This window comes from Cervus canadensis, chromosome 3, assembly GCF_019320065.1.
Source record: "Cervus canadensis isolate Bull #8, Minnesota chromosome 3, ASM1932006v1, whole genome shotgun sequence".
Lineage (NCBI taxonomy): Eukaryota > Metazoa > Chordata > Mammalia > Artiodactyla > Cervidae > Cervus > Cervus canadensis.
In genome coordinates this window covers 95734237-95761842 of record NC_057388.1, presented here as the reverse complement: position 1 = coordinate 95761842, position 27606 = coordinate 95734237, and the positions used below count along the sequence as shown (strand labels likewise).

Below are 27606 nucleotides of genomic sequence, written 5' to 3'. Positions count from 1 at the left end.
AAAGAGCATTGGTCTTCCTCTCTTCTGTACTCTTTACTCATGCAAGTTTTGATGATTGCATTTTTTCATTATAATCGTTTGGTTAGATATTTTCCTTCTACACTAGATTATGTGTTCCTTGAAATTGATGTCTTGTTTCTTTTTCAATCTACATCACTTTTAGGGCCTGGTGCTTAAGAGGGTCTCAAGTAACAACAGTTATTATTCAGGTTCAAATCGTTATAAATGGAAAGGTTCAGATCTGAATAATCATTATTCCGGGTTAATAAAGTAGGTGAAAGATTTTTAAATGCTGGACTTGAATTTCTGTTTTCACTGTCTTTGCTGGATTTGAATGGAATGTAAATAAACATGTGAAATAATACCAAACCAAACAAAATCAAGTATAAAGATCCTGTTGTTGTTCAGTCACTAAGTCGTATCTGACTCTTTCGTGACCCTGTTGACCATAGCCCACCAGGCTCCTCTGTCCATGGGATTTCTCAGGCAAGAATACTAGAATGGGTTGCCATTTCCTTCTCCAGGGGATTTTCCCGACCCAGGAATCTAACCTGCATCTCCTGCATCGGCAGGCAGATTCTCTGCCCCTGAGCCACCAGGGAAGCCCATCATAAAAGAAACTAGTGGTGAGGAAAAAAGTGAGGAGGCAAACTCTAAATCCTGGAGCTATTTGAGCGCCAGTAAAGCTGTAGTCTGCATTAAGAGAGTAGATGCTTTCTCCAGGATAAAGTGTATGTGGAGGAGAAATGAGTAGGCTGGGACAAAACTGCAAGTCTTTCAGGTGCAACTGGAGGAAAAGCAGTGAGCTTTCTTGTCTTCCTGTGTTGTCAGGTTAAGGAAGGTTATCTCTTCCTGGGATTCAACCTCTCTGTTTTAAAAATAACTGTGTATACTGCTGATTTCATGGTATTTCTTCTCTCCTGAGCTAAGTTCCATAAAACTTTTTATGCCCATTTCCAGCAATAATGGATGATGTGCCTGTCTCAGTGGAATAATTTAGTGACTCGCTCCGGTGAAAGGTGAAATACTGAGTGAGGATTGAAATACTCCATATGTCTTAAAATTCCGCAAACCTAGGCGTGTGGGAGACATTCCACACAGAAACTCAACATGACTAATCCTTAGAAAACAGTCTGAAATCGATCGTTCTTCCCCGCTGCCTGGACATACCGCAGAAGGCATCCCCCTGGGGCTCTCGTGGAGCCATCTGGAATTTTTCAGGTTTAATATTAGTTCTTTGCTTCTACAGAAAGGCAGCAAAAACCCTTCCTCCCGGGTCTTCCACCTGAGACATCTAGTGGTCCATCCATCCACATGGATTTTCCTTTATCCCTATAACTCTGTGAGAAATTAATTGTGAACCATCCAACACAGGCTTTTGCTTACTTCTCATCAGAAAACACCAGGAATGAAGATGTTTCCTTGTTACTAGCTCTTTTTTTATGTCCTGGGCAGCTTAAAAAAATTCTCCAGTTTCTTTTTTCCTTTTTAATTTTTATTTTGTGCTGGAGTGGTGTCGATTAATGATGTGTTAGTTTCAGGAGTGCAACAAAGTGATTGATATACATACACATATGTCAGTTCTTTTTCAAATTCCTTTCCCGTTTAGGTTGGTATAGAATATTGAGCAGAGTGCCCTGCGCTATACAGTAGGTCCTTGTTGGTTATGTTTTAAATATAGCTGTGTGTACATGTCAATCCTGTTGCTCCTTTGTTCAGGCCCCTCTGGTCCTTTATTGGATGGTAGGCATGTCTGGGTTGGGGGTGGAGCCTGGAGAGTGCTCACATTGTCACTAATTTGGAGTTTCAGATCACTCCCTGGATCCTTCCTTCCTAGCTGACCTAGGAGCTGGCAGACTTGAAGGTAGTTTGAAGGTGATATGATTTTTGAGGAGTTCCAGAATGTGTCTGAGTCCAAACTCTAGTGTATGGTGCTGAAATTAATGCAGTTTAATACATTTTAATCAGGGATCCTCTGTGTTCTAAATAAGACATGGTCCTAGTTTCCAAGGAGCTCACAGCCTAGTGGAGCTTCCCTGGTGGCTCAGGGGTAGAGAATCTGCCTGCCAAGCAGGAGATGCAGGTTCAATCCCTGGGTCGGGAAGAAGGGATCTCCTTCCTGGGGAAGGAAATTGCACCCCACTCCAGTATTCTTGCCTGGGAAATCCCATGGACAGAGGAGCCTGGTGGGCTGCAGTCACTGGGGTTGCAAATAGTTGGACACGACTTAGTGACTACACCACCACCGCCACACAGCTAAGTGAGAAGGCTGGGGTGTGAAAGTATGGAACAGGGGGACTTAGGGAGAGACAGGTCAGCTCTACCTGGGGAGGCCCAGCAGCATTTCTCAAGCAGATGCCACAGAGATGATTTAGTGTGGTGGAAGGGTCTCTCCTGTGTCTGCCTCCCAGATGCCAACTTTCTCTCCACCAGACCTTGGGACCCTCTGTAGCCTTCACATGCAAATGTCTACTTGAAGAGACCACTGAGGTTGAAATAATTTCACACTTTGCCACCCAGTGAAAGTTAAGGCTGTCTCACCATTACTCCTGTGTCTGTATACTGTACTATTTGTTTACATAATGGACAAAAGTATTTCTGATCAGTAGATAAAGTAAAATGGTATTGGGCATCCCAAAGTAGCTAAAATTGTCCTTCAACCACTATGTCCCAGTTGAATCATTCTTGCCTCAATGTTTGCATCCTGTCTCATAAACATTATATTGTTATTGTTGTTCAGTCACTAAGTTGTGTCTGAAGCTTTTCAGCTCCATGGACTGCAGCATGCCAGGCTTCCCTGTCTTTCACTGTCTCCCGGAGTTTGCTCAAACTCATGTCCATTGAGTCGGTGATGCCATCCAACCATCTCATCCTCTGTCACCCGTTTCTCCTCTTACCCTCAATCTTTACCAGCATCAGAGTCTTTTCCAATGAGTTGGCTCTTTGTATCAGGTGGCCAAAGTATTGGAGCTTTATCATCAACCTTGCAATGAGTATTTAGGGTTGATTTTCTTTATGATTGACTTGTTTGATCTCCTTGCTGTCCAAAGGACTCTCCGGAGTCTTCTGCAGCACCACAGTTCGAAAGCACCACAGTTCTTCGATGCTTAGTCCAACTCTCACATCTGTACATGACTACTGGAAAAACCATAGCTTTGACTGTATAGACCTCTGTTGGCAAAGTGATGTTTCTGCTTTTTAATATGCTGTCTAGGTTTAGTTGTATTATGACTGCATGTAAATATTAGTTATTTAAGTTTGGTAGCTTTATTACCAAACTCACACATTAGCCTTTGGTCATCTCCCTGCTATGGGCTCGAGCAGGCCCGTCATTTAGGGGAGAGGACCCCTCCCTCCTGGTTTCTCACCTCTCGCTTCAAAGTTCCGGCACCTCTGAAGACAGTATTATACGTCTGTTTCTCCCAAGTAAAGCATGAGTTGGTAGTCAAGTCAGTATCTTTCAAGCTTGACGGGAATTTATCCACAAGGTTGTGTCTGTATTGCCCCAAGTAACTCAATCAGTAGTCAGCTGAGAAAGAAAAGAAGGTTTTTAAAAGGAGTTGATGCGTTATCCATTGGTATCTTTTGGCATCTTTATTCTCTTTAATGTTACTTTATTTTTGTTTTTTGGCCATGCTCTGTGGCATGTGGGATCTTAGTTTCCTGACCAGAGTTGGTGCCCACACCCCCTGCATTGGAATCAAGGAGTCTTAATAACTGGATCACCAGGGAAGTCCCATCCATTGGTACCTTAACGTTGTAATTAGACCTGAGCTTCAAATGATAGGTAAAAGTCACCGCTTTGTAAAAGTTCTGTGGGACCCCAGTGGTTGCCCTCTTGTCTAATCCTGATTCTGACAGGTTTAGAAACATAAAGCCAACATATAAAGTGTCTATGTCATATCACTCAAACATTAAATTCCACGAAGAGTGGAAGCAAAAACCAGTGATAATTAGGGAACATCATTGCTTTTTACTTTGGTTTCATTTTTTATTGTCCAAGTAGATTTCTTTTTACTGATAGACACTTAATCTAGGGCTTATTTACATCCCTGGCATTTTCTCTGGAGAGCTGGCCTTGGGCACCAGTGACATCGCAAGGATTTTGTCCATCATCACATTTCTATGAGTTCTTTTTTTGTGTGTGATAAATCCAGACAGTTTGACTAAGTTTGTTTCAGTCTTACATCACCATGCTGACAGACTGTTTTTTTAGTTTTATTTATTTCTGTATGTTTGGCTGCTCTGGGTCTTCACTGATGCGCGTGGACTTTCTGTAGTCGCAGTTCATGGGCTTCCCATCGTGGTGGCTTCCTTTGTTGCAGGACACAGGCTCTGGGCATGCAGGCTTCAGTAGTTGCTCAGTTGCTCTGTGGCATGTGGGATCTCCCCAGATCAGGGATCAAACTCATGTCTACTGCATTACCAGGTGGATTCTTAACCACCACACCACCAGGGAGGTCCCACTAATAGACTCTTTTAGTAACATCTACTGCTTAACTAATCCAGGTAAGCTTTGGAAGTTACTCACTGGAATATACCATACAACCAATGCATTAATTATACCATCTACTGTGTTGAATTTCTGTTTAACTGAATTTTCGTGGTGTAATTTCTACAAGACTATTCTTGATCATTGTACTTAGAATTATCAGTATCACTTGCAAAAGATTTATCATGCTTATTGTCTCATTTTAGGTCACCAGTCTCTTCAGAAGATCACGGTAAGAATCTGTCTTACTTATACTAATTCAAAGGTGAAAGTTGAGCTGTGGCCCTTGCATTTCATTGTCAGCAGAATCATTTAAGAAAATGTCTTTAAGATGTTTGTCTTGTGTTTTTTTAAGTGCTAATTATGAAGTGCTTTTAAAAGCTTAATTCACCCTAGCTAAATTTGGTGTCTTGTACTATCTTCATATCTGTTACAAATTTTTGTTTGACAAATATGGCAAAGTTTAATGTATTCTGATTTCTGTCCCATCTCCGGATATAGTTAACCCTTGACCCATGCGGGGATTAGGAGCACCAATCCTCCACACAGTCAGAAATCTGTGTGTTACTTAGAGTTGGCCCTTCATATCTGTGATCTCTCCATTTTCTTGAATTCAACCAGCTGTGATTCCTGTAGTGCTCTAGTTTTTACTATTGAAAATAATTCCTCACACAAGTGGACCTGAGCAGGTCAAACTCATGTTGTTCAAGGGTCAACTGTACTTTTTGTGACTTTGGGCTAGTCGTGTAACTTCTCTGAGTCACAGATTTCACCTTTAAAATGGGGGTTGTAGTAGATATTTCCTAAAGTCCCTTCCAAATGGGACATTGAGATGTGTGGAGGATGTCATGAGTCTGATATGAGGCTGAGTGGTGGTTGTCTGAGTTGTTACACCGTTAAGATGAGTTATTTACATTTTAAGAGACAACTGTCTTATTCAAAGGAGAATATGTATAGTTTTGTCTCAGCTAGGCTTTGCAGTTGTGTGTGTATTCAATCAGTCAGTCAAAAATGTTTATTAAGTGTTTACAGTGGGTCAGTTATATGATCATGTTATAAAGGTATGCTGTACGGGGCTGTATGTAGGGACAAGATGATGCATGACACACAGCTTTCTCCCTCAAGGATGCTTTTGGGGATGGAGTTGGTGGAATGCCACTTACCTACTGCTATACAAAACAAAATGCAATTCATCTTATAAAAGAGGGATAAACCAGGACTGTAAGAGTACCATGGATGTTCTACTTCATGCTCTCCCTAATTCAGCTAAGGCACCATTGTTTATTTAGGCAATCAAGTTAAAAAATAAAAGACATGTTTTAAGTTTTCCTCTTCACCCTCTCTTTTCTACCTGGTCACTAAATTCTGCCAACCCTATTTTTTATACTACTTTTTTCTCTGTTTCCTTTTTTATTCCCATTCCTTTTGTGTAGGGTCTCTCCATGTCTTACTTGGACCTTTAAAACTGTCTTCTAACTAGTAGCCATTCCTCTAGAATTCCTTCTTTTATTTCACTTTTTAACTGCCTATCACCAAAACTGATAAGGGCAAAAATCTACTCCCATTGCCTGTGGGATGAAATCTTTTCAACAGACAATAGTTGTATTCTTCTTTCCAATACTGAACTTAAACATGAGCTAGAAAGTCCTAAATGATGGAATCTGTCTTCCTCTCCTGCTTATTGTTTCTTTGGGCATCTTTTCTCTTCTCTCTATGCTCTAGCCATGTGGTACTATGTATAATTTCTCAAACTCACCATATTTATCATGTTTCCCACTTTTATCCAGACTGTTCTGACCAAAGTCCGTCCTCCTTTTTGTCAAAGACAGTTTATATTTGTCAATCATCCATCCTCCATGAGAGCTTTCTGCCCTGCTTAACATTGCAATGCACATTTTTCTTTATGCTAGAATTTGACTGAAAAATTTGATGCTTGATTTACCTGTCTTCCCTGCTAGACTGTGGGTTCTTTGATAAAGATCCCAACAAATAGCAAACATTCAAAAGATGTTTATTAATTGAATATACTAATGAGAGAGGGGGAAGTTTTTAAGCAGACCTGTTCTGCCATATCATAACGTCTCTCCCTGTATTGGAATGAAGTTGTGTCATGTTTTATGAAAAATCATAGGACAGTTATGTTCAGGCCTATTAAGCCAAGTATCGACCTTAATGACTATTAAGTCAAGTATGACCTACTGTTGTATGCTATTTTGTCCATCAGTGTTGGTATGACTGGGTTTTTTTAATTGCATATTTAGGAGTCCTTGGATTTCAGGTTCATATGATAAACTAGAAACTTAGGTTCAATATTTACTTTTTGAACTAGGGTTTACTGTAATGAACTTTGTTTGCATTTGCCCTCTTCTCTGTATAAGAACTTATTCCCTATTCCAGAATAAAAGGGAGTGGGACTTTCAAATTCCATTTCTATAGTCCATAGTCCACTGGGAATTCTTAAGGATTATGAGCTCTCAGTGAGCACTGCCCATATCCTGGGGAGTCCTGAAAGGTGATGACTACTAGGAAGTCTTGTTCAGTATTAACAGCACTTCAGAATCTTATTTTGAAAATGGGTGATTGTGAGCAGTTAAAGAAACATTATCCAATCTTAGGGTTTTTCCATCCTCATGGTTTCAAAACATTTACTACATGTCATGCCTCTTAGTTTGATTCTGCAACTTCCAAAAGTGATTCAAATATGTAATATAAACTTACAATGATGATGTAACTAGTCTCATCTGATTTTCATCTTCTGGCCCATGTATCCAAGAAAAAATACTCTTTTCCTTTATCACCAAGATTTTCTACTTGTACCTAAGATGTGTTTTCTTATGTTTTTAAGTGTTCATGTTTGCTGTGGTTTGCATAAAACATTAAAAATCATGTCATCAATCTGTGTTTGTGTATAATAATAACGCTGCAATATACTTGGAAGAGAAGTAAGAAATAGTAATTTTACTTTCTCAAAGTTATGGGTAGAAAAATCAAGGCACATCGGCAATCGGATCATGAAATCGGAATAGAAAACTCAATGCCTCTCGCTTTTCTATTTTGTTTGCTTTCCGCCAGTGATCTGGTCCCTCTCTCTGACTGGTCCCTTTGGGCATCCCCAAAACGGACTTTGATCTTGAGAAAATCTCATTTTTCCAGAGTCCAGTAGCCCTGACCTTCTCAATCCCCTCAGATTATTACTCTTTTACAGAAAATGTGCTTGGTTAGCGTGGCTTTGTCATTTTCCGTCTTAGTTTCAGTTTTCTCAGCCATAAAGTAAGGCTGTTCCTATCTACCTTGCCTGCCTTCCTCATGGGATTGTTATGAGTTCAGTTGTGAAATTGTCTGTGAAATCACTTTCCCATTTGCAAAAAGCAGCCCTGACATAATGCTGTTGTTGTCCGCAGTGGATGGGGAAATATGTGTTTACTATGATGTTTGCTCAGCGTTATGCCCTGCCTTTGACAAGTTAAAAGATGTGCTGGGAATGAGAGGGCGTGTGAGAAATGTTTCTTTCAACTTTATCATTAAATATTAAATTTCACTGGAAACTTTTTATGTCTAGGTGAGGAGGAGTAAAAAAAAATACACAATTTAGCTTGCAGTGACAAAGTAAAAGGACAGTTTCTGATTAGATGCAGGGTCAGTAGATTTGAGGAATTGATATCAAGCATAAATGAAGTGTAGAATGTTTCTAATTGCATCAGAATATCAGAGTTATTAAGAATAAAGGCTGAAATCTATTGAGTGCTTCTTAGGCAGAAACACTCTGCTAAAGTGTTTCAGCCACGTCACTTCATTTCATCTGTAACAAATCACAGGACACAGTAAATGTGTTCTCAGTTTTTCGGGGAGGAAACTCAAGAGCACTTACATAACTTGCTGACGATCACACAGCTAGTTAGTGGTAGTGTTAATTTTCAAACCTAGTCTAAACACTCAGCTCTTGTCCATTTGCTCACCATGTCCCCAGAGAACAAAAGAAATGAGTGTCACCATTCAGGTGAATTGATAGAATTATGGAAAGAAAAACATTTCCCTCTAGCAAGAGTTTATTTACTACCGTGTGAGTAATTTCTTTTTAATGACAAACCAAAACAGACCAAAAATAACAACTTCTCCCTCCTGCTGGGAATGATTTGTCCCTGTAGAAAAAGTAAATACCAATGTCACATTCTCTCATAATTAGTTAACTGAGTGAAGCTGAAGCTTCAGGGAAGCCCGCCATGCTGAGTCCCAGGGGGAACATTACATTTGAATGCTACAGCTGGAAGCCGAGTCCTACTCTTTGTCAGAAGATAAGCTTGGCCATGATGGATTGCCCTGTCCTCCGAGTTTCCACTGCATTTAGTGCCTATCACTTCATCATTTAAATTGCCCCTGGAGCCACCTCCGGTGCCCAGGCTGCCTCCGCTGCTCTGGGCTCTCAGATTTTGCCCTGTCGTCTTAACCTCTTGCCTTTCAGGCTACTCAGATCGCCTCTGTGCTGCTGCTGTCTTACACCCCGGCAGCAACAGGGGGTCAGCTTCCAACCAGTGTCTGTTCACTTACAAAGTTAAAGGCATTCATGGACTCTCTTGAGCGGCAGTGCCAAGCAATCTTGATTCCCCCAGCATGTCTGAAGCAGGCGTCCCTCTCCTATCCTACCCGCTAGACCTGTTGTTGGTAAAAATGGTCCTCACACGACATGGTCCTTCTGCTGTTGCAACAGTAACACCGTGAACAAGAATGGGAGGAGGGGTTATCCGGAAATAAAAATTGTAACATCCACAGTCACTAGGGTAAGTGCCGGAGGATGAGCCACTGACGTGCTTGAGGCAGTTTTACTTTGCAGCGGGTCGGGCAGGGAAACAGTGTAGAGTGACCCAGAGCTCAATACATTGGGGGCTGTCTCTGGCGCAAATACCGTAGGTTTGTTTTTCTCTCTAGTATAAATATATCCATGTACATAGATTTTGCTGAAATAGAAATACTCATAAAAATATGTAAGATTTATTGGTTTGGTTTAAATTGCAGCCAAGGGGCTCAGTACCCAGCCCCCAGCCTAAGCAGTAAATTATTTGTAGTGATCTGGAAGCTTTGTGTTTGCCTTTATTATTACATTCTCTTCCCTCTCCTATGGGATAACTACTGTTCTGTTTTTTTGTTAAGAACTTCCTTGTTATCTATCACTTTATTACACATATGAATATTCCACATACAAATATATGTGTATATGTATATTATATATGTATTCCACATATATGTTTGTGTGTGTATCTATATATAGTTTTGCTTATTTTGAACTTTTATAAATTGAATTCTTTTGCAAACTCTTCTATGATTTGTATCTTTTGTTTCACGATAGTGTTTCTCTGATTCATCCTGTTGATGAGCAGCTATCATGTTGATGTATAGTTCTGTTGTATGAATATAGAACAGTTTACATGTCCAGATTTTGATTAATGTTTAGGTGAACTCTAGGGTGTTTTTATTTGGTTTTGTTCTTTTATAAACAATATTGTTATGAACATTCTTTCTTATAACTCCTCCTGGTGTCCATTTGCAAGAATGTCTCTGCGGTTTAAACATAGGGATGGCATAGGTTTGTTGTTACTCCGTCACTAAGTCATGTCTGACTCTTTGTGACCACATGGACTGCAGCACACTAGGTTCCTCTGTCCTCCATTATCTCTCACATTTCATTAAAATTCATGCACATTGAGTTGGTGATACCATCTAGCCATCTCATCCTCTGCAACCCCCATTCTCCTCCTGCCTTCAATCTTTCCCAGCAAAAAGGTCTTTTCCAATGAGTCGGCTCTTTGCAACAGGTGGCCAAAGTGTTGGAGCTTCAGTTTCAGCATCAGTCCTTCCAATGAATATTCAGGACTGATTTCCTTTAGGATTGACTGATTTGATCTCCTTGCAGTCCAAGGGACTCTCAAGAGTCTTCTCCAACACCACAGTTCAAAAGCATCAGTCCTTCGACGCATAGCCTTCTTTATTTTCCAACTCTCACATCCGTACATGACGACTGGAAAAACCATAGCTTTGACTAGATGGACCTTTGTCAGCACAGTGATATCTCTGCTTTCTAATACGCTGTCTAGTTTTGTCATAACTTTCCTTTCAAGGAACAAGCATCTTGTAATTTCATGGCTACAGTCACCATCACAGTGATTTTGGAGCCCAACAAGATAAAATCTGTCACTGCTTCTGCTTTTTTCCTTCTGTTTGCCATGAAGTTATGAGACATGAAGTGATGAGCCATGATCTTAGTTTTTGAATGTTGAGTTTCCAGCTAGTTTTTTCACATGTTTTAAAAGGTCTAACTTCGATGGAAATCTTGATTATATAGGAGTTACCTTAAATTTGTTCTTCATCCACGGTGTCTTGATACACATGGACTTTTGCTTCTTTGTATAAATTTTAGAATCAAGTTACCAAGTTTTGTGTTGCAGTTCTCATGGCAATTGCATGAATCTATAAATCTATAAGAGGATTGATATTTTTATGATAATGAGTCTTTCCATCTCAAACCACGTCTCTACATTTAATTTTTTAAGACTAATTAACCTTTTAAAGTGCCTGTCAACAGAGTTTTATAATTTGTTTCATGAAAGTTTTGATCATATTTTGTTAAATATATTCCTAAGTACTTAACATTTTTAGTGATATTTTATATTTTTAAAATCATATTTTCAAGTGATTATTGTTGGCATACTAAAAGGAAATTGCCTTAGAATCTTGTTTCAAAATCTCAACTCAAGATTCCTGCTAATATTTATACTCATAAACTTTATCTGAAGGGACCTTTTGTAAGGAAAAAATTCTATAGGCAATATTATCTGCAAGTACTCAGAATTTTATTTAATATTTTTTTGGAGAAGACTCTTGAGAGTCCCTTGGACTGCAAGGAGATCCAACCAGTTCATCCTAAAGGAGATCAGTCCTGGGTGTTCATTGGAAGGACTGATGCTGAAGCTGAAACTCCAGTACTTTGGCCACCTGATGTAAAGAGCTGACTCATTTCAAAAGACCCTGATGCTGGGAAAGATTGAGGGCAAAAGGAGAAGGAGACGACAGAGGATGAGATGGTTGGATGGCATCACCGACTCAATGGACATGGGTTTGGGTGGACTCCAGGAGTTGGTGATGGACAGGGAGGCCTGGCGTGCTACAGTTCATGGGGTTGCAAAGAGTAGGACACGACTGAGCGACTGAACTGAACTGAACTAAGAATTTTGTCTCATCCTTTCCAACCATTATGCTCTGTATGTGTTTTTCTCACTCCTTCTGTGCTGATTAGAACCCTTGGTACAGTATCAAGTAGATGGAGAGGTGGTCAGCATCATTGCCTTGTTCCTGATCTCCAGGTCAATGCCGTCCACAAGTCACCCCACTTGTGAAGGTCACTGAGGTGGTCGTGGTGCTGCCGGTGTGGTTGCTTTGTGGATAGACTTTTAAGGATTTCGCCCTTCATTCAAATTTGTTAAATTCAACAAATACTGAATTTTATTGATTTTTTCAACTTTTGAGATGATAATATGCTTTTTCTCATTTAGTCTTTTACTGTGGTACACTTCATCAATTGATTTTATAATTGAAAACCTATTATGTGCATGAGATGAACTCAAATTTGTTATTATGTATATCTCCTTTGTATATTGCTGGGTTCAGCTTACTAATATTCTATTTAGAATTTTTACATCCATGTTCATCAGTGTGATTGGTCTTTGTTTTTTTTTTTTTATTGTATGGTATTCCGAGCTTCATAAAACGATTTGGAAACTGTCCCCTCATTTCCTAATATCTGGAAGACTTTGTGTAACACTTGAGCTATCTATTTCTGTTATATCTTGAAACATCCTCTTAGCAAAATTGTCTGGGGTTGGGAATTGTCCCTTTGTGGGAATAAATTTCAATGACAGATTTCTATTGTTTAATGTTTACAGAAATAGATTTTGTTTCTTATTAAATCGATATTGATAACTATTTTTAAGGAGTTCATCCATTTTATTAAAGTTATTTTTCATTTTGGCACAAATTTTTAAATACTATCTTATTATCTGTGTCATTTCTATGAGATCTGAGGTTCAACTACCTTTTCATTTTTAATATTGTTTGTGCCTGCTTCTTGTGTGTGTCTGTGTCCCCCACCTCTGTCTCTCTCACACCAGAGGCTTAGAGATCTGTTTATGTTACTGGCTTTTTAAGAAACTAGTTTTTACCTTTATTGGTCCTTTGTCATTATATATTTGTCTTCTGTTTCATTAGTTTCTTATGTTTACAATTTATAAACATAATTTATAAACATTATAATTTATAATTCCTCTAATCATTTGTCTTATTTTTATTCTTTTTCTACTTTTTCACCCCCTAACACAGACATTTAAGTACAAACACTACCTGAATGCCTTCTCTTACTTATGTAGCTCCTTCTGGAATTCCATTTAGATGCATGTTAGACATTTTTATGCTATCCTATGTGTCTCTTACCCTCCTTTCCCTATTTTGTTATCTCTTTGTTTCTCTGGAATGCATCCCAAATCAGTTCTTCAGAGTTATCTTCGTGTTCATTTTTCTAATTTGTATTCATGTTCACTTTAGATTATTCTAGGTGAGGTGCTCATTTCCTTGGCCCTTTATGCATAAGAGTTCTTTAACTCCTTCTGCAAGCTTTTCCAGTTGCCAGAGAAAACTACCAGACTCGATTAATATCAATTAAATTCTCCATTCCTGCGTTTGTATGTAGGAATGCTTGTTTGGTTCTTGTTTAGAATGCATAGGAAACACAGAGATATTAATTCAAAGAGCATCTTATTCAGATGATGTCAGTAGATTCATAAAAAGGTTTTCTTTGTTTTTGTGTTTAATTCCATACAATACCAAGTTTCTTGCTAAGTCCTTTGTAGTCTTTATTTTTTGTTCATTTGCACACCTTTTTCTCTTTGGGGGCACAGCTTTTTGGGGGGATCTACATGGGCAGGTTCCAGGTAGGAAAAGCTTCTGACAGTTTCTGTGGCTGTGCCCACCTTGGCCCACTGTACTGTTCCGTGAACACTTGGCTGTTTTGAGGCTTCCTGTTCGCAGGTCCATCGGCTGCCCCATTGCTTCCCTGCACAGATGTTGATAGAATGCAGGTCACTTGACTTGTCAATGTCTTCTCTCCAGCCACTCATAATTTTGAGGTTTGTAAGGATATCTAGTTACTTTGTCTTAAATTTCACCATGTGTTTTTGGTTCTTCTAGTTTCTCTGTATATGTGGAGATTTGGGAATATTCAAAAGTCTGCTGCAAGTATTATAGGCATCTTTCCACATTTCCTGATTTTTTTTTCAATCCAGCATTTTGGCTTAAAATGTTAAGAAAGTATCTCATTCTTCCTGTTATCTGAAAGAGAAACCTGTATTCATTTTTATTCAGGTAATAGTTCCATACCTTAAGAGTTATGTTTTTTAAAATATGTTATCTTCTGAAATTAAAAAGAGTAATTGATTTTTGAGAAACTGAGGTTAGAGGGATTAATGGTTTCGGTCCTTATGTTTTAGCAAAAATAATTTCAACTATTCTTTCAAATTACTTGGCATAATATGGTTATAACTAGAAAATAAGTTAGTAGTTACTAAAAATTAATAAGTTCTAGGCAGTGGCTTAAGGTAGGGCTCCCCAACCTCTGGGATATAATGCCTGATGATCTGAGGTGGAACTGATATAATAATAATAGAATTAAAGTGCACAATAAATGTAGTGCACTTGAATCATCCCAAAACCACCCCCTTCCCATCTATGGAAAAATTGTCTTCTGAAACCAGACTCTGGTGCCAAAGTGGTTGGGGACCACTGGTTTAAGAGACTTTCTGTTGAGGTTTAGAGACATTAAATAACTATAAGATCACACCAAACTATTATATACTGAACCAACTGCTCTAAATGTTTTATGTATGTTTAATTTTCAGTACAATCATACCCATATTCCCATTTACTGATGAGGAAAGTAAGGCACGAACCTATTGGATGACTTGTCCAAGGTCACATGTGTAGGTGGTAAGGCTTAGAACTAGGATTCAAACTCAGATACTCTACATCCAGATCCCACATTTAGCCCATCTATACGATCTCTCAATAGCATAGCTAAGTTTTGAGGTAGTATAATAGGAAATCTTGATTCTTTTGGCTGAAAAGAGACCTCAAAATTATTGGGTTGGAGCTGATCATTAACAAAGAGGTTTTATTTTTTTCTTCTCATATCAGTGAGCAGTTCCCTTAACAGAGTAGAACAATTTAAAGCTATATTCTTGTCCACTTATTTCAGCTCCACACTTCCACAATCAAAGAAACAGGTATCTAATTTCCTGTCAGTAGCACTCACTCTTTAAAGAGGTAGAATTCTTGAAAAGTAGCTATTTCCTTAAGGAAATATCACATATAAAGACAGTTATTGGGTCGGCCAAAAAGTTCATTCAGGTTTTTTTTTTAATAACATCTTACCAGAAAACCTGAACAAACTTTTTGAATAACCCAGTATTTTATGACTAGAACAGAGTGGATTAAGAAAGTTAGATATTTTTCCCTTTTATTTTCTACAAGCTATTTATTAGTCAAATGTAATGAGTAAACGTAACCAGTGATACAGATGGAAACATCTGCTGATCTTTAGCTGCCTTACTGGGAAGAATTTTTGTCATTGGCCAGTATGCAGTATACCGCTTTGCAGTGACCTTGGGCTAGCTAATAGTGGTTAGAGTGTTTTGTTTTTGCTCTGTGTGTGTGTGTGTATGTGTGTGTGTTTGCCCCAATTCTCTTTGTGATATGGAAGCCTCTATTGGCTTTTTATTTAGATTCAAACTTTTTAGCGTTCACTGGTGAGGTTCTTCCTCACCCTGGTTTTGCTTCTGTTGCCTTAATGAATTACTTCTACTCCCTGCCTGTGACCCATCTCCAGATCCCATCTCCCTCGTACTCACACGTCCGTGAGGCTTCTGTGCCCTCCTACCATCTCTCTGGCAGACCACCTTCTTTGTCCTTCATTCCAGTCCCTCCTCTGTGCTCATTAATTCGGTGTTTTGGAACCACCTCCGTTGATTCTAAGGACAAACAATGATGAATTTTTCTGACAACTCAAATGCCCATGATTCTCCTTCCCTATTCACTGACTGTTTTTTTTCTTTTTTTGAGTGGATTCCAGTTTCTCTCCCCACGGGCAGTGCTGCCCTTCCTATTTAACTCTGCACTCGATGAATAGAGACGTTGCCCCATTCAGTGGTGTGCCCTGGCACAGAGTTGATTCTGTCTATACAAGTCTCACTGTTACATTTGCTGCAGTATGCGATGTTGGCAAACAGACCCTTCAGTACACATCTTTGAGTTACATTGTAGCCTCATTAACATTGTTGCCTCTTGGAGAAGATAGGTTAGTGCTGGTCCTTTTCCAAAGAATTTCATTACTACTCTGCTGAAAAGATGGCCTTTAATGGTGGTCTCACTGGGTGCTCCCCAGAGGCTCTGTGAGAGGAAAGGATCAGAAATGGCAGCACGCTTTTCCTTGGCTTGTCTTCTTTCACATTTCCTAGGAAAACAGACAATCACTGCTGATTAAAAACAAAACAAAGCAGAACCGGCAAACAAAACAAAACAAACCCTTACCCTGGGCTTTCTGAAATCAGGTTATATTACTTTACTTCTTCCCTGACCCTGCTGGTCTCTCTCATTCCCCCTTATTAAATACGACTATTGACTGTAACTCTATAATCCTTTGAGCCTTCTGGGTTCTTTGGAAGACTTTGCTGGTGATCATTATCTAATTATCTCTTGAAGACTAATTATAGATGTCTGTGTGTGTTGAGTGGGGAGCATTCTTTACTAAGATTTATGTACAACTTCACTTTAGATTGCCTTTGGCCTCAGAGAATATTTAAATTAAAGGCTTTAAAAACGTTGCAAAATGAGAAAGTAACAGAAAAAAGGAGAGAGCTAGGAAGGGAGGAAGGCTAACCTCCTGGTTTGCTTTTAAGTGGTTGGGTGGGGAGAGATCATCAAACACGGCTGTGTCATGGATCTTCTGGCAACAAGGGAAGCTTTCATAGGTCTCACTCCTACAGATACATCCCCTGTTCTACAGGTAAGTGTTTAAAAAGAAAGTGAGAAATGCCTGGCTGGGTCCCTGTGTAGTCTTATATGAGAGCAGAGATGAAGAAGTGAATTGTGCTTGCTTTTTGAACTAAAGTTCAAACTGTTTCTTTAAGCTTTTTACTCTATACAATGATTTTATCTGGTTTATAGTGGTACCTATTTAACCGAGGGGGTAGCAGGTACATTGGCAGCTATGACAGTATTAATAATAGTATGGTCCTTATATAAGGATCATAGTTATTGTCACACTATTTGTCTGTGTTCTACTTGACTAGAAACCCTAAAAGCCAATGAAAACTTTTCATCCAATCTGCTCTGTGTGTGTATGCATGCTCAGTCACTTCAGTCTTGTCCACCTCTTTCCAACCCCATGGAGTGTAGCCTGCCGGCCCCTCTGTCCTTGGGATTCTCCAGGCAAGAACACTGGAGTGGGTTGCCATTTACTTCTCCAGGGGATCTTCTCGACCCAGGGGTCAAACATGGGTCTCCTGCATTGCAGGCAGATTCTTTACTGCTGAGCCACTGGAGAGCCCCCAATTTACTCTAGCTAAAGCTTATTTTCTATTTTGATGGCTTTCTCTTGCAGAGAATTGAGTTAGTGCTGTTGGTGACTGGTATCCTTAAATCATGATCTTAGACTAAGCCTCTCATCACAAGTACCAGTTGCAAAATACTAGAATGCATTGTCCTTTCTTTCAGTTGGCTCCTGGAAGTTAGTTCTGTATGTGTTACTTCAACCTGTATGTTCCAGAATCTAGAAACAATTTTCCAGTGTGTATTTCTGTCTGCCCACAATGCCCATTATAGTTTCTTAGGCCAGTGCTCTCCTGCATAGAGCTAGGAAAATCGTCATCAGTCCAGCTCTTCTTTAGCAAAATAACGAAGTCAACTGAATGCTTCCTCTCTTGGCCAGTGTAGATCAGCCTCTTTTTCTGGGTCCATTTTGGGTGCTCTGAATTTTAGGGGATGACTTTCTTAGCTTCATGCATCATCCCTTCTTCCAGTCATCACAACTCCGCACAATACCTGTGAGAGGTTAATCAGCTCTGCATTTCCTTTCACCAGCTCTGCAGCTTTATTTTCTGCACCTTCACTCATCAGAGCCAGAAAAGTATGGGGCATGGAGACAACTAAGCCTGCATCCCTCATGGCTGACAAGGGAAATGGTGGGAAGAGAGGACCTGGTTTCATCACCATAGTGCCATCTGACAGTCTGTACAGCCAAATAAGGGGAGAAAAGGCTTCCTTGTCAGCCTGGCTCTATTACACGCTAGCTGTGTGCCCTTGAGCAGATGTCAGCCTCAGCCAGCCTCACTTTCTTCATCCTTCAGATGAGGTTGTTAGTCATAATACTACATATCACTGTCAACTTCCCATGAGGATCAAATTAGATAATGTAGGGAAAGCATTTAGCTCTATGCCTAGTGCATAGTGTGCTTGCAAGTATTAACAAAAGAAAGGGGCACAGCAAGAGAGTGAAAATGCAACAGAGAACAAGAGAAACTATCAATGTCAAATAACCAAAATGAGTAAACCTGCTGGATCCTATTTGCATAGGCTTATGACTTTATTTAAGCCTGCTTTATAAATTTATTGGAACTAAACAACTCCTTTAGGAAGCCCAACAGACAGAGAAAGACTGTATCTTTCTGGGCAGTGGTCACGCAAGCATGATGGTGGTGTCAGGCAGAGACCACGAGCCTTGGTCTTAGCCTGAGAAGGTCCAGGCATCACCCTTCACAGGTTGGGTGACCCTGGGCAGAGCACTGCTCTCATGCCTTGGACTCTTCATTGAGCTGGCCAAGCTGGCTGACACCTGAGACCGCTTCTGTTCTATAGATTCAGACTTCTGAGCTAGGAAAGGATATTGGACAATGAAGCACATGAGGCAAAACCAATAATGTCATCTTCCATTTTGGAAAGGTATCTTGGAGACTCGTATGCCCTTAGTGTGTGGATTCCTGCAACTGAGTGCCAGTCTGTTACTTCTGCCTGGGTGACAAACAGCTCTGCTATTTCCATACCTCACCATGCACCCATCTTCCGAAAAGACAGGAACTTTGAAAGTGCATAAAGGCTGCAGGCAGCTTTCACACTGTAGCTTTTTTTTTTTTTTTTATCAAGGTAGCAACATAACATTACTATTTAATTATGCAGCTTCCAGCTTCTCTCCTGACAAAGCAAAGCCTCATTGCTTATTGAAAAGGGAGCTTGTAATCAGCCAGAATCCACTCAGTTGTGCTTAGCCTGGTGACATTCCCATCCCCTCTTTCCACTCCAGGAAGCGAAGGCAATTTTTTCAGCCACTGCGGAAAAATCAGAGTGCTGTTTTATAAGGTAACAAAAATGTCATTTCAGCCATACTGTGTCAGCAGCAGTTTGCTCTGTTTGTCTGACCAGGTGTCTCTTTGGTCCTTGTATCTTCCTCAACTAACCCTGAGGGCTTCTTGTTTTCAGAAAGCATGACCCATTCACAGACATTCTTCTGGTATTGATTTCCCAGTGACCTTTCCTTTTTTTCCTCTTGTCTATATTTAAGCTCTTTTTATCTTCAAGGAAAAGAATGATGGTCATGGCCAAGGTTATATTTGGAAAATGGAATTGCTGAGTGATTTTCATTGACATTTTTTTAAAAAAGTCTTTGACCTCACATTGCTCTCTGCGTGTTGGAAGTGCCTTCTATTTATGACTCATTTCTCCCTGCCCCCATTTTAGCTCTCATTTTTTTTTTTCTTGGCCTTGCTGCATGGCATGTGGGTTCTTATTTCCCAACTAGGGATCGAACCCACACCCCTTGCACTGAAAGTGTGGCATCTTAACCACTGGATTGCCAGGGAGGTCCCTCAGCTTTCCTTCTTTATCAAGTGAAACTGCTTACGCTTTGCCCTCCATGCCTCTATGCCAGTGTGTCTTCTCTGTATAAAACTTTCCTCCCATCATTTTTTGCCAATGCAAATCTTCCCTTTTGAAATGATTTCTAACAAATTCCCTAGGAAATTGTTCTGTATATCATGCTACTTTAGCAAGCAGGGCTCCCTGGGTCTGTACATGTCACTTTATAGTTACTCTTACTTTCTGTCTTTAGAATACATGAATCCCTAAGAAGGATGAAGGTTTAATTTTTATTTCCTTTCTTAGAAGCTGAACAGTAAAATCTGCTCTTTAATAAAGATCATTGAAGTTCAACTCATATACTAAAGCCTATTCTATTTTGTATCTTACCCATAGAGCAAGCATTAGAACTAACCAAGAACTTTATTATTCTTGCCTCTAAGGTGTGATCTTGCTTCATCAACTTAGCATAGTACTTAAGTGAAAGTTAAAGCTTATTTTTCATTCCTCTGAAATAAAATGTTTGATTTTTCTATGCTTCCAATTCACAGCTGTCCACGTACGCATATCAGCATATGACAGATATGTGTCCATGTGTGCTTAGTCATGTCTGACTCTTTATGACTCCATGAACTGTAGCTCACAGTCCCCTCTGTCCATGGGATTTTCCAGGCAAGAATACTGGAGTGAGTTGCCACTTTCAGGGGATCTGGGAGATCTTCCCAACCCAGGGATCGAACCCATGTCTCCTGTGGCTCCTGCATTGCAAGCGGATTCTTTACTGTAATGGTACACTTCTGTTAGACGTGCATTTCGCTGCGCTGTGTTCCTGAAAGTGACTTTTGCTGTGTCAACTCCTCCTTGGCTTTATTTTGTTCCAGAGAGGGGTGTTTGCACTAAACCCAGTCTTCCTCTCAGTCACAAAGGTCTTCATCTGACAGAGTGGTCAGCATGCTGCTAGACAATGATAAGGAACTCAACGGACATCCCGGTGACTGGATGACCTGTAGACCTCTCATCTGTTTGAGCTCAAGAGCACAATCATTTGTTCTTGGATCCTGGCCTTAAACGCCACTTCCATACAGTCTTGATGTTTGGTTAAAACCAATAGCCATCCGTCACTTTCAAGCCCTGTCAGATCTGCTTGCAGCTATCGCTGAATGATATATGAGTGCACTTTTCCAACCTAAGTTCCTTCTAGAGGTCCTGAAGGACACTGCTAAAATACATCACCTGAGTTTAAGGAGACCCATCACAGGAGGAAGGCAGCCTGACATTGAGGGAAAGAATGAAGCCCAAGCCCCAGTGCTGTCACCCAAGATCCTCGGGGAAAGTCATCAGGACTGTGGCCGACAGCCCTTCTTCTCTTGGGCACCTTCCTCTCATCTGTGAGGCTAACAGGGACCTTATTTCTTAGTTCTCCTATTTCTCTGGCCCTCTCAGGATGGTGCTTCATCATCTAAATGCCCAGAAGGAAAAATAGCAACAAAGTTTGTCAATCTAAATTAAGTTCTCTCAGCATTCTAGGGATGAAGGACTTTTGGAGAATACTAGAACTTCCTTTTTAATCTCTGACATTCCTAAAGCAGTTTGCCATGCACTAAATATTTTAATATATATGACTTTATCCACACGATAAGGAGAAAGAGTGTTGTTGTGTACTACAATTATTTAGGGTTCATGAATTCAGTGAGCTGTAATCAGATTAAAACCCTTGACTAATAGGAAAAATCCTCACTGTGGATGGAGGCTTAATATTTATTGAACAAAAATAGTTGAGAGTATTCTATAATCTTGATGCTAAAGATGAATTTATATTTTTCTAGTTTGATGGGAATGATTGGATATTACTTTTGAAGAGGGCATAAAAAAAAGTGTGTTGACCCACTTCATACAAAAATGACATTAATCTGTCATCACTAGAGAAAACATTAATTTTGAGCATACAGACTGTCAAGAAGGAATTTTCAAGAACTTCTCTGGCCCCCGGTAACTGTCAGTGCCTATTTTCACAGTTGGTGGAAAGTAATATATTGTGACTCTGAAAGAGTATGAACCCAGTTGGCCCTTTAACCTGTGAACTTTTCTCTAACCCAGTACCCAAAGCAAATTAATTAATGTGTGACATTTGTTTTAACAAGGAACTAAGCCCTGGAGGAGGGCATGGCAGCCCACTCCAGTATTCTTGCCTGGAGAATCCCATGGACAGAGGAGCCTGACAGGCTACAGTTCACGGGGTCACAAAGAAGCAGACACAATTGAGTAACTAACACAAGGCTTACAACCAGTGTTGTAGAAAGTGACATGTGTTGCTGCTTAGTGTAAAGCTCTGATTTGACCCATATATAAACATTTCTGGTTTATTGAGATACTTATAATGCTATTTCACTGCATCTGGTAAGCACCATGATATACCTTAAAAAGATATGGAAATATTTTCAACTCCAAAATCAACTGCCATGTGTAGCAGGGGGCAGTAAAGTAGGCTTTGTTCTATTCCTCAGAACATCTCCCTTGACCCAGAGTTTGAAGAGTGTTGAAATGATAGCCAGGCGAATCACCAGACCAAGTGGCTAGTAAGTGTTACATATGTTTTCTGTACTAGAGAGTTTTCATTAAGAGGTGGCATATGGATAAAGCAAAGAGGGGAAAAAAACTAAAAACACCATCTCTGTGCTTGTGGCTTAATTGCAGAGATGGGGCTTAAACACGAAAAACAATGGGAAAACAGTTTCACAACAAGAGATAAACAAATGGGATGTTTGGGAGAGACATCTGGTTCCTTCAGGTTTATGGTCCATTCCAGTGATCTGTAAGAGAAACGGAACTGACTGAACAGAGCACATCCTGGTCCTCTGGCAGCATGGTGCACATTCTCTGCCAGAAGGGAACTCTGGATGGGTGGGGGCTGTTTGTTTTTTCTGCAAACAGGAGACGTCTTCCATGCTAATAACAGCTTCAGAAAGACTGCTGCAGCAGATGGAAAGAACCCATATATAGTCATGCATTCGGTTAGCAGGGACCAATTGAGGATTAACTCTGTCATTAGAGAGACACAAAACCTATTTATGTCTCCATCTATGGTTGCACATGCTAAAAGGAATTTGGCACAGGCGCTATGTGAGTCTTAGACCACTGTAGCATTGAATGGCCTTTACATTAACCACTGATGGGTTCATCCCAACGAAGATGAGGTGATAACAGAATATGTGAGATGTGTGCTCTGTACCCCACATGCTCTATTTCAGCAGTGGAGGAGACACCAGTAGGCAGAATATGAGGAATATAAGACTCAAGATCTATGAGTGTTTGCCTGACTGGAGAAGAGAAAGAGGAGGGGCAATCTTCTCTCACATTTGATGATTAAAGAGAGTATACCTTGTGTGGTGGTGGTTGTACAGTCGCTCAGTCGTGTCCAACTCTTTGCAACCCCATGGACTGCAGCACACCAGGCTTCCCTGTCCATCACTGTCACCAGGAATTTGCTCAAACTCATGTCCATTGAGTCAGTAATGCCATCCAATCATCTCATCTTCTGTCTCCCTCATTTCCTCCGGCCCTTAACCTTTCCCAGCATCAGAGTCTTTTCCAGTGAGTTGGCTCTTTGCATCAGGTGCCCAGAGTATTGGAGCTTCAGCATTAGTCCTTCTAATGAATATTCAGGGTTGATTTCCTCTAGGACTACTTGGTTTGATCTCCTTGCTTTCGCCTTAGGGACTCTCAAGAGTCTTCTCCAGCATCACAGTTTGAAAGCATCAGTTCTTTGGCACTCTGCCTTCCTTATGGTCCAACTCTCACATCCATACATGACTACTGGAAAAGCCATCAGTTCAATACAATCGCTCAGTTGTGTCCAGCTCTTTGCAACCCCATGGACTGCAGCACACCAGGCTTCCATGTCCATCACCAACTCCCAGAGTTTACTCAAACTCATATCCATTGAGTCAGTGATGCCATTCAACCATCTTATCCTCTGTCATCCCCTTCTCCTCATGCCTTCAATCTTTCTCAGCATCAGGGTGTTTTCCGAGGAAGCTCCTTTGCATCAGGTGGCCAAAGTATGGGAGTTTCAGATTCAGTATCGGTCCTTCCAATGAATATTCAGGGCCAATTTCCTTTAGGATGGACTGGTCGGATCTCCTTGCAGTCCAAGGGACTCTCAAGAGTCTTCTCCAACACCACAGTTCAAAAGCATCAATTCTTCACTGCTCAGCTTTCTTTATAGTCCAACTCTCACATCCATATGTGACTAGTGGGAAAACCATACCCTTGACTAGATGGAACTTTGTTGACAAAGTAATGTCTCAGCTTTTTAATATGCTGTCTAGATTGGTCCTAACTTTCCTTCCAACGAGTAAGTGTATTTTAATTTCATGGCTGCAGTCACCATCTGCAGTGATTTTGGAGCCCCCCAAAATAAAGTCTGCCACTGTTTCCACTGTTTCCCCAATTATTTGCCATGAAGTGATGGGACCGGATGCCATGATCTTAGTTTTCTGATGCTGAGTTTTAAGCCAACTTTTTTACTTTCCTCTTTCAATCTCATCAAAAGACTCTTTAGTTCTTCTCTTTCTGCCCTAAGTGTGGTGTCGTTTGCGTATCTGAGGCTATTGATATTTCTCCCGGCAGTCTTGATTTCAGCTTATGCTTCATCCAGTCCAGCATTTCTCATCATGTACTCTACATATAAGTTAAATAAGCAGGGTGACAATATACAGCCTTGATGTACTCCTTTTCCTATTTGGAGCCAGTCTGTTGTTCCATGTCCAGTTCTAACTGTTGCTTCCTGACCTGCATATAGATTTCTCAGGAGGCAGGTCAGGTGGTCTGGTATTCCCATCTCTTTCAGAACCTTCCACAGTTTATTGTGATCCACACAGTCAAAGGCTTTGGTATAGTCAATAAAGCAGAAATAGATGTTTTCCTGGAACTCTTGCTTTTTCAATGATCCAGTGAATGTTGGCAATTTCATCTCTGGTTTCTCTGCCTTTTCTAAAACCAACTTGAACATCTGGAAGTTCATGGTTCACGTATTGTTGAAGCCTGGCTTGGAGAATTTTGAGCATTATTTTACTAATGTGTGAGATGAGTGCAATTGTGCGGTAGTTTGAGTATTCTTTGGCATTGCCTTTCTTTGGGACTGAAATGAAAACTGACCTTTTCCAGTCCTGTGGCCACTGCTGAGCTTTCCAAATTTGCTGACATATTGAGTGCAGCACTTTCATGGCCTTCATCTCTTAGGATTTGAAATAGCTCAACCGGAATTCCATCACCTTCGCTAGTTTTGTTCGTAGTGATGCTTCCTAAGGCCCACTTGACTTCACATTCCAGGATGTCTGGCTCTGGGTGATTGATCACACCATCGTGATTATCTGGGTCTTGAAGATCTTTTTTGTACAGTTCTTCTGTGTATTCTATTAGATCCGTATCATTTCTGTCCTTTATTGAGCCCATCTTTGCATGAAATGTTCCCTTGGTATCTCTGATTTTCTTGAAGAGATCTCTAGTCTTTCCCATTCTATTGTTTTCCTCTATTTCTTGCATTGATCACTGAAGAAGGCTTTCTTATCTCACCTCACTATTCTTTGGAACTCTGCATTCAAATGGGTATATCTTTCCTTTTCTCCTTTGCTTTTGGCTTCTCTTTTCACAGCTATTTTTAAGGCCTCCTCAGACAGCCATTTTGCTTCTCTGCATTTCTTTTTCTTGGGGATGGTCTTGATTCCTGTCTCCTGTATGGTGTCACAAACCTTCCATAGTTCATCAGGCACTCTATCAGATCTAGTCACTTACATCTATTTCTCACTTCCACTGTATAATCATAAGGAATTTGATTTAGGTCATACCTGAATGGTCTAATGGTTTTCCCTACTTTCTTCAATTTAAGCCTGAATTTGGCAATAAGGAATTCATGATCTGAGCCACAGTCAGCTCTGTTCAACTTCAGCTTCTTAAGCATTACTGATCAGGGCATAGACTTGGATTATTGTGATATTGAATGGTTTGCCTTGGAAACAAATAGAGATCATTCTGTCATTTTTGAGATTTCATCTAAATACTGCATTTCAGACTCTTTTGTTGACTATGGTGGCTACTCCATTTCTTCTAAGGGATTCTTGGCCGTGGTAGTAGATATAATGGTCATCTGAGTTAAATTCACCCATTCCAGTCCCTTTTAGTTCACTGATTCCTAGAATGTCGACATTCATTCTTGCTGTTTCCTGTTTGACCACTTCCAATTTGCCTTGATTCATGGACCTGACATTCCAGGTTCCTATGCAATATTGCTCTTTACAGCATCGGACCTTGCTTCTATCACCAGTCACATCCACAACTGGGTATTGTTTTTGCTTTAGCTCCATCCCTTCGTTCTTTTGGGAGTTATTTCTTCACTGATATCCAGTAGCATATTGGGCACCTACTGACCTGGGGAGTTCATCTTTCAGTGCCCTATCTTTTTGCCTTTCCACACTGTTCATGGGGTTCTCAAGGCAAGAATACAAAGTGGTTTGCCATTCCCTTCTCCCGTGGACCACATTTTGTCAGAACTCTCCACCATGACCTGTCTGTCTTGGGTGGCCCTACATGGCATGGCTCATAGTTTCATTGAGTTAGAGAAGGCTGTGGTCCATGTGATTAGATTGGTTAGTTTTCTGTAACTGTGGTTTTCAGTCTTTCTGATAGAGAAGGATAAGAGGCTTATGGAAGCTTCCTGATGGGAGAGACAGACTGAGGTGGAAACTATTCTTGTTGTGATGGGCGGGGCCATGCTCAGTAAATCTTTAATCCAGTTTTCTGTTCATGGGTGGAGCTGTGTTCCCTCCCTGCTGGGGCCAAACTATGGTGGAGGTAATGAAGATAATGGCGACCTCCTCCAAAAGATTCCAGGCAGGCACTGCTGCACTCTGTGCCCCCCACCCTGCAGCAGGCCGCCACAACCCACGCCTCTGCTGGAGACTCCTGGACGCTCACGGGCAGGTCTGGTCAGTCTCCTGTGGGGTCCCTGCTCCTTTCTCCTGGGTCCTGGTGCACAAGGTCCTGTTTGTGCCCTCCAGGAGTCTACTTCCCAGTCCTGTGCAAGTTCTGGCAGCTCTGTGGTGGGGTTAATGGCGACCTCCTCCAAGAGGGCTTATGCCGTGCCCAGGTCTGCTGCACCCAGAGCCCCTGCGCCGTGGCAGTCCACTGCTGACCCGTCCCTCCACAGGGGACACTCAAACACAGTTCTCTCTCAGTCTCTGTGGGGTCCCTTGGTCCTGGTGTGCACAAGGTTTGCTTGAGCCCTCTGAGCGTCTCTGGTGGGAAAGGGGTTTGATTCTAAACGTGAATCCACCCCTCCTACCATCTTGCTGGGGCTTCTGCTTTGCCCTTGGGCGTGGGGTATCTCCTCACAGCCGCCACTCCTGACCTTGGAAAAGCCATAGTCTTGTCAGCAAAGTGATGTCTCTGCTTTTTAATACCTTATATAGAATTCCTCATTCAACTCAACCAATCTGTCTGCAGAGTCTTCTACTTGCCTTTCCTCTTCCTACTCCAAAAACCTGCTCCTTCAGATAAGTAGTTCTCAGCCGTTTGTATTTATCTGCTGAGATGCTCAATGTAAAACAGATGACATTGTATCTGTCACAGAAGTGTTCTTGGGCACCTCCCAACACTGACTGAAGGTCAGCACCAACCCCTTGACTCCAAGCACATCATGACGCAAGTGTAGGACGTGACAGATCGTGTTTTTCCTAAAACAGCATTGTCTCCCACCCCACACATTCTTCTTGCAACATGTCTTTGACTGTTTTTTCATTGAGCTATGGAGTGTGTATCTCCTTTCCTTGAATATGGACAAACTTAAGACTGAAGCAGAACACATGTGACGCTGTGGTAGGGTCCAAGGCAAGGTGACTTCCACTGGGCTCCCTTGGAATGGTTGCTTCTGAAACACAGTCATCATTTCCAGAGGGAGCCCAGGCAGCCCATGGAAGTCCACACAAGAGGAGTCAGAGCTCCCAGGTGAAGCCATCTCCTACTTAGCAGTCATGTGTGTGATCATCTTGAAAGTGGATCTTTGAGCTCTCAGTGAATCTGCCCCAACTGATGCCAGATCAAGCAGAAACAACAGTTTCTGTTTAACCCAGCCCAAGCTGCACTTTTGAACAAAATAAATAATTGTTGTGTTTTAAGTC

The 27606-nt window shown here is 40.9% G+C and overlaps 1 protein-coding gene across 13 annotated transcripts in view; it reads left to right on the top strand.

Annotated features, from left to right (window-relative positions):
- DGKI (diacylglycerol kinase iota) overlaps positions 1-27606 on the top strand; it is a 479729-nt gene that overhangs the window by 419883 nt on the left and 32240 nt on the right. For all 13 annotated transcript variants that reach the window (XR_006268612.1, XM_043463812.1, XM_043463811.1 and 10 more), the window contains one exon: positions 4699-4724. Coding sequence is in view for 12 of the 13 variants with exons in the window: in XM_043463812.1 (XP_043319747.1) it covers positions 4699-4724 (26 nt within the window). In the remaining variant the exon portion in view is untranslated. The remainder of the gene's footprint in view (positions 1-4698; positions 4725-27606) is intronic.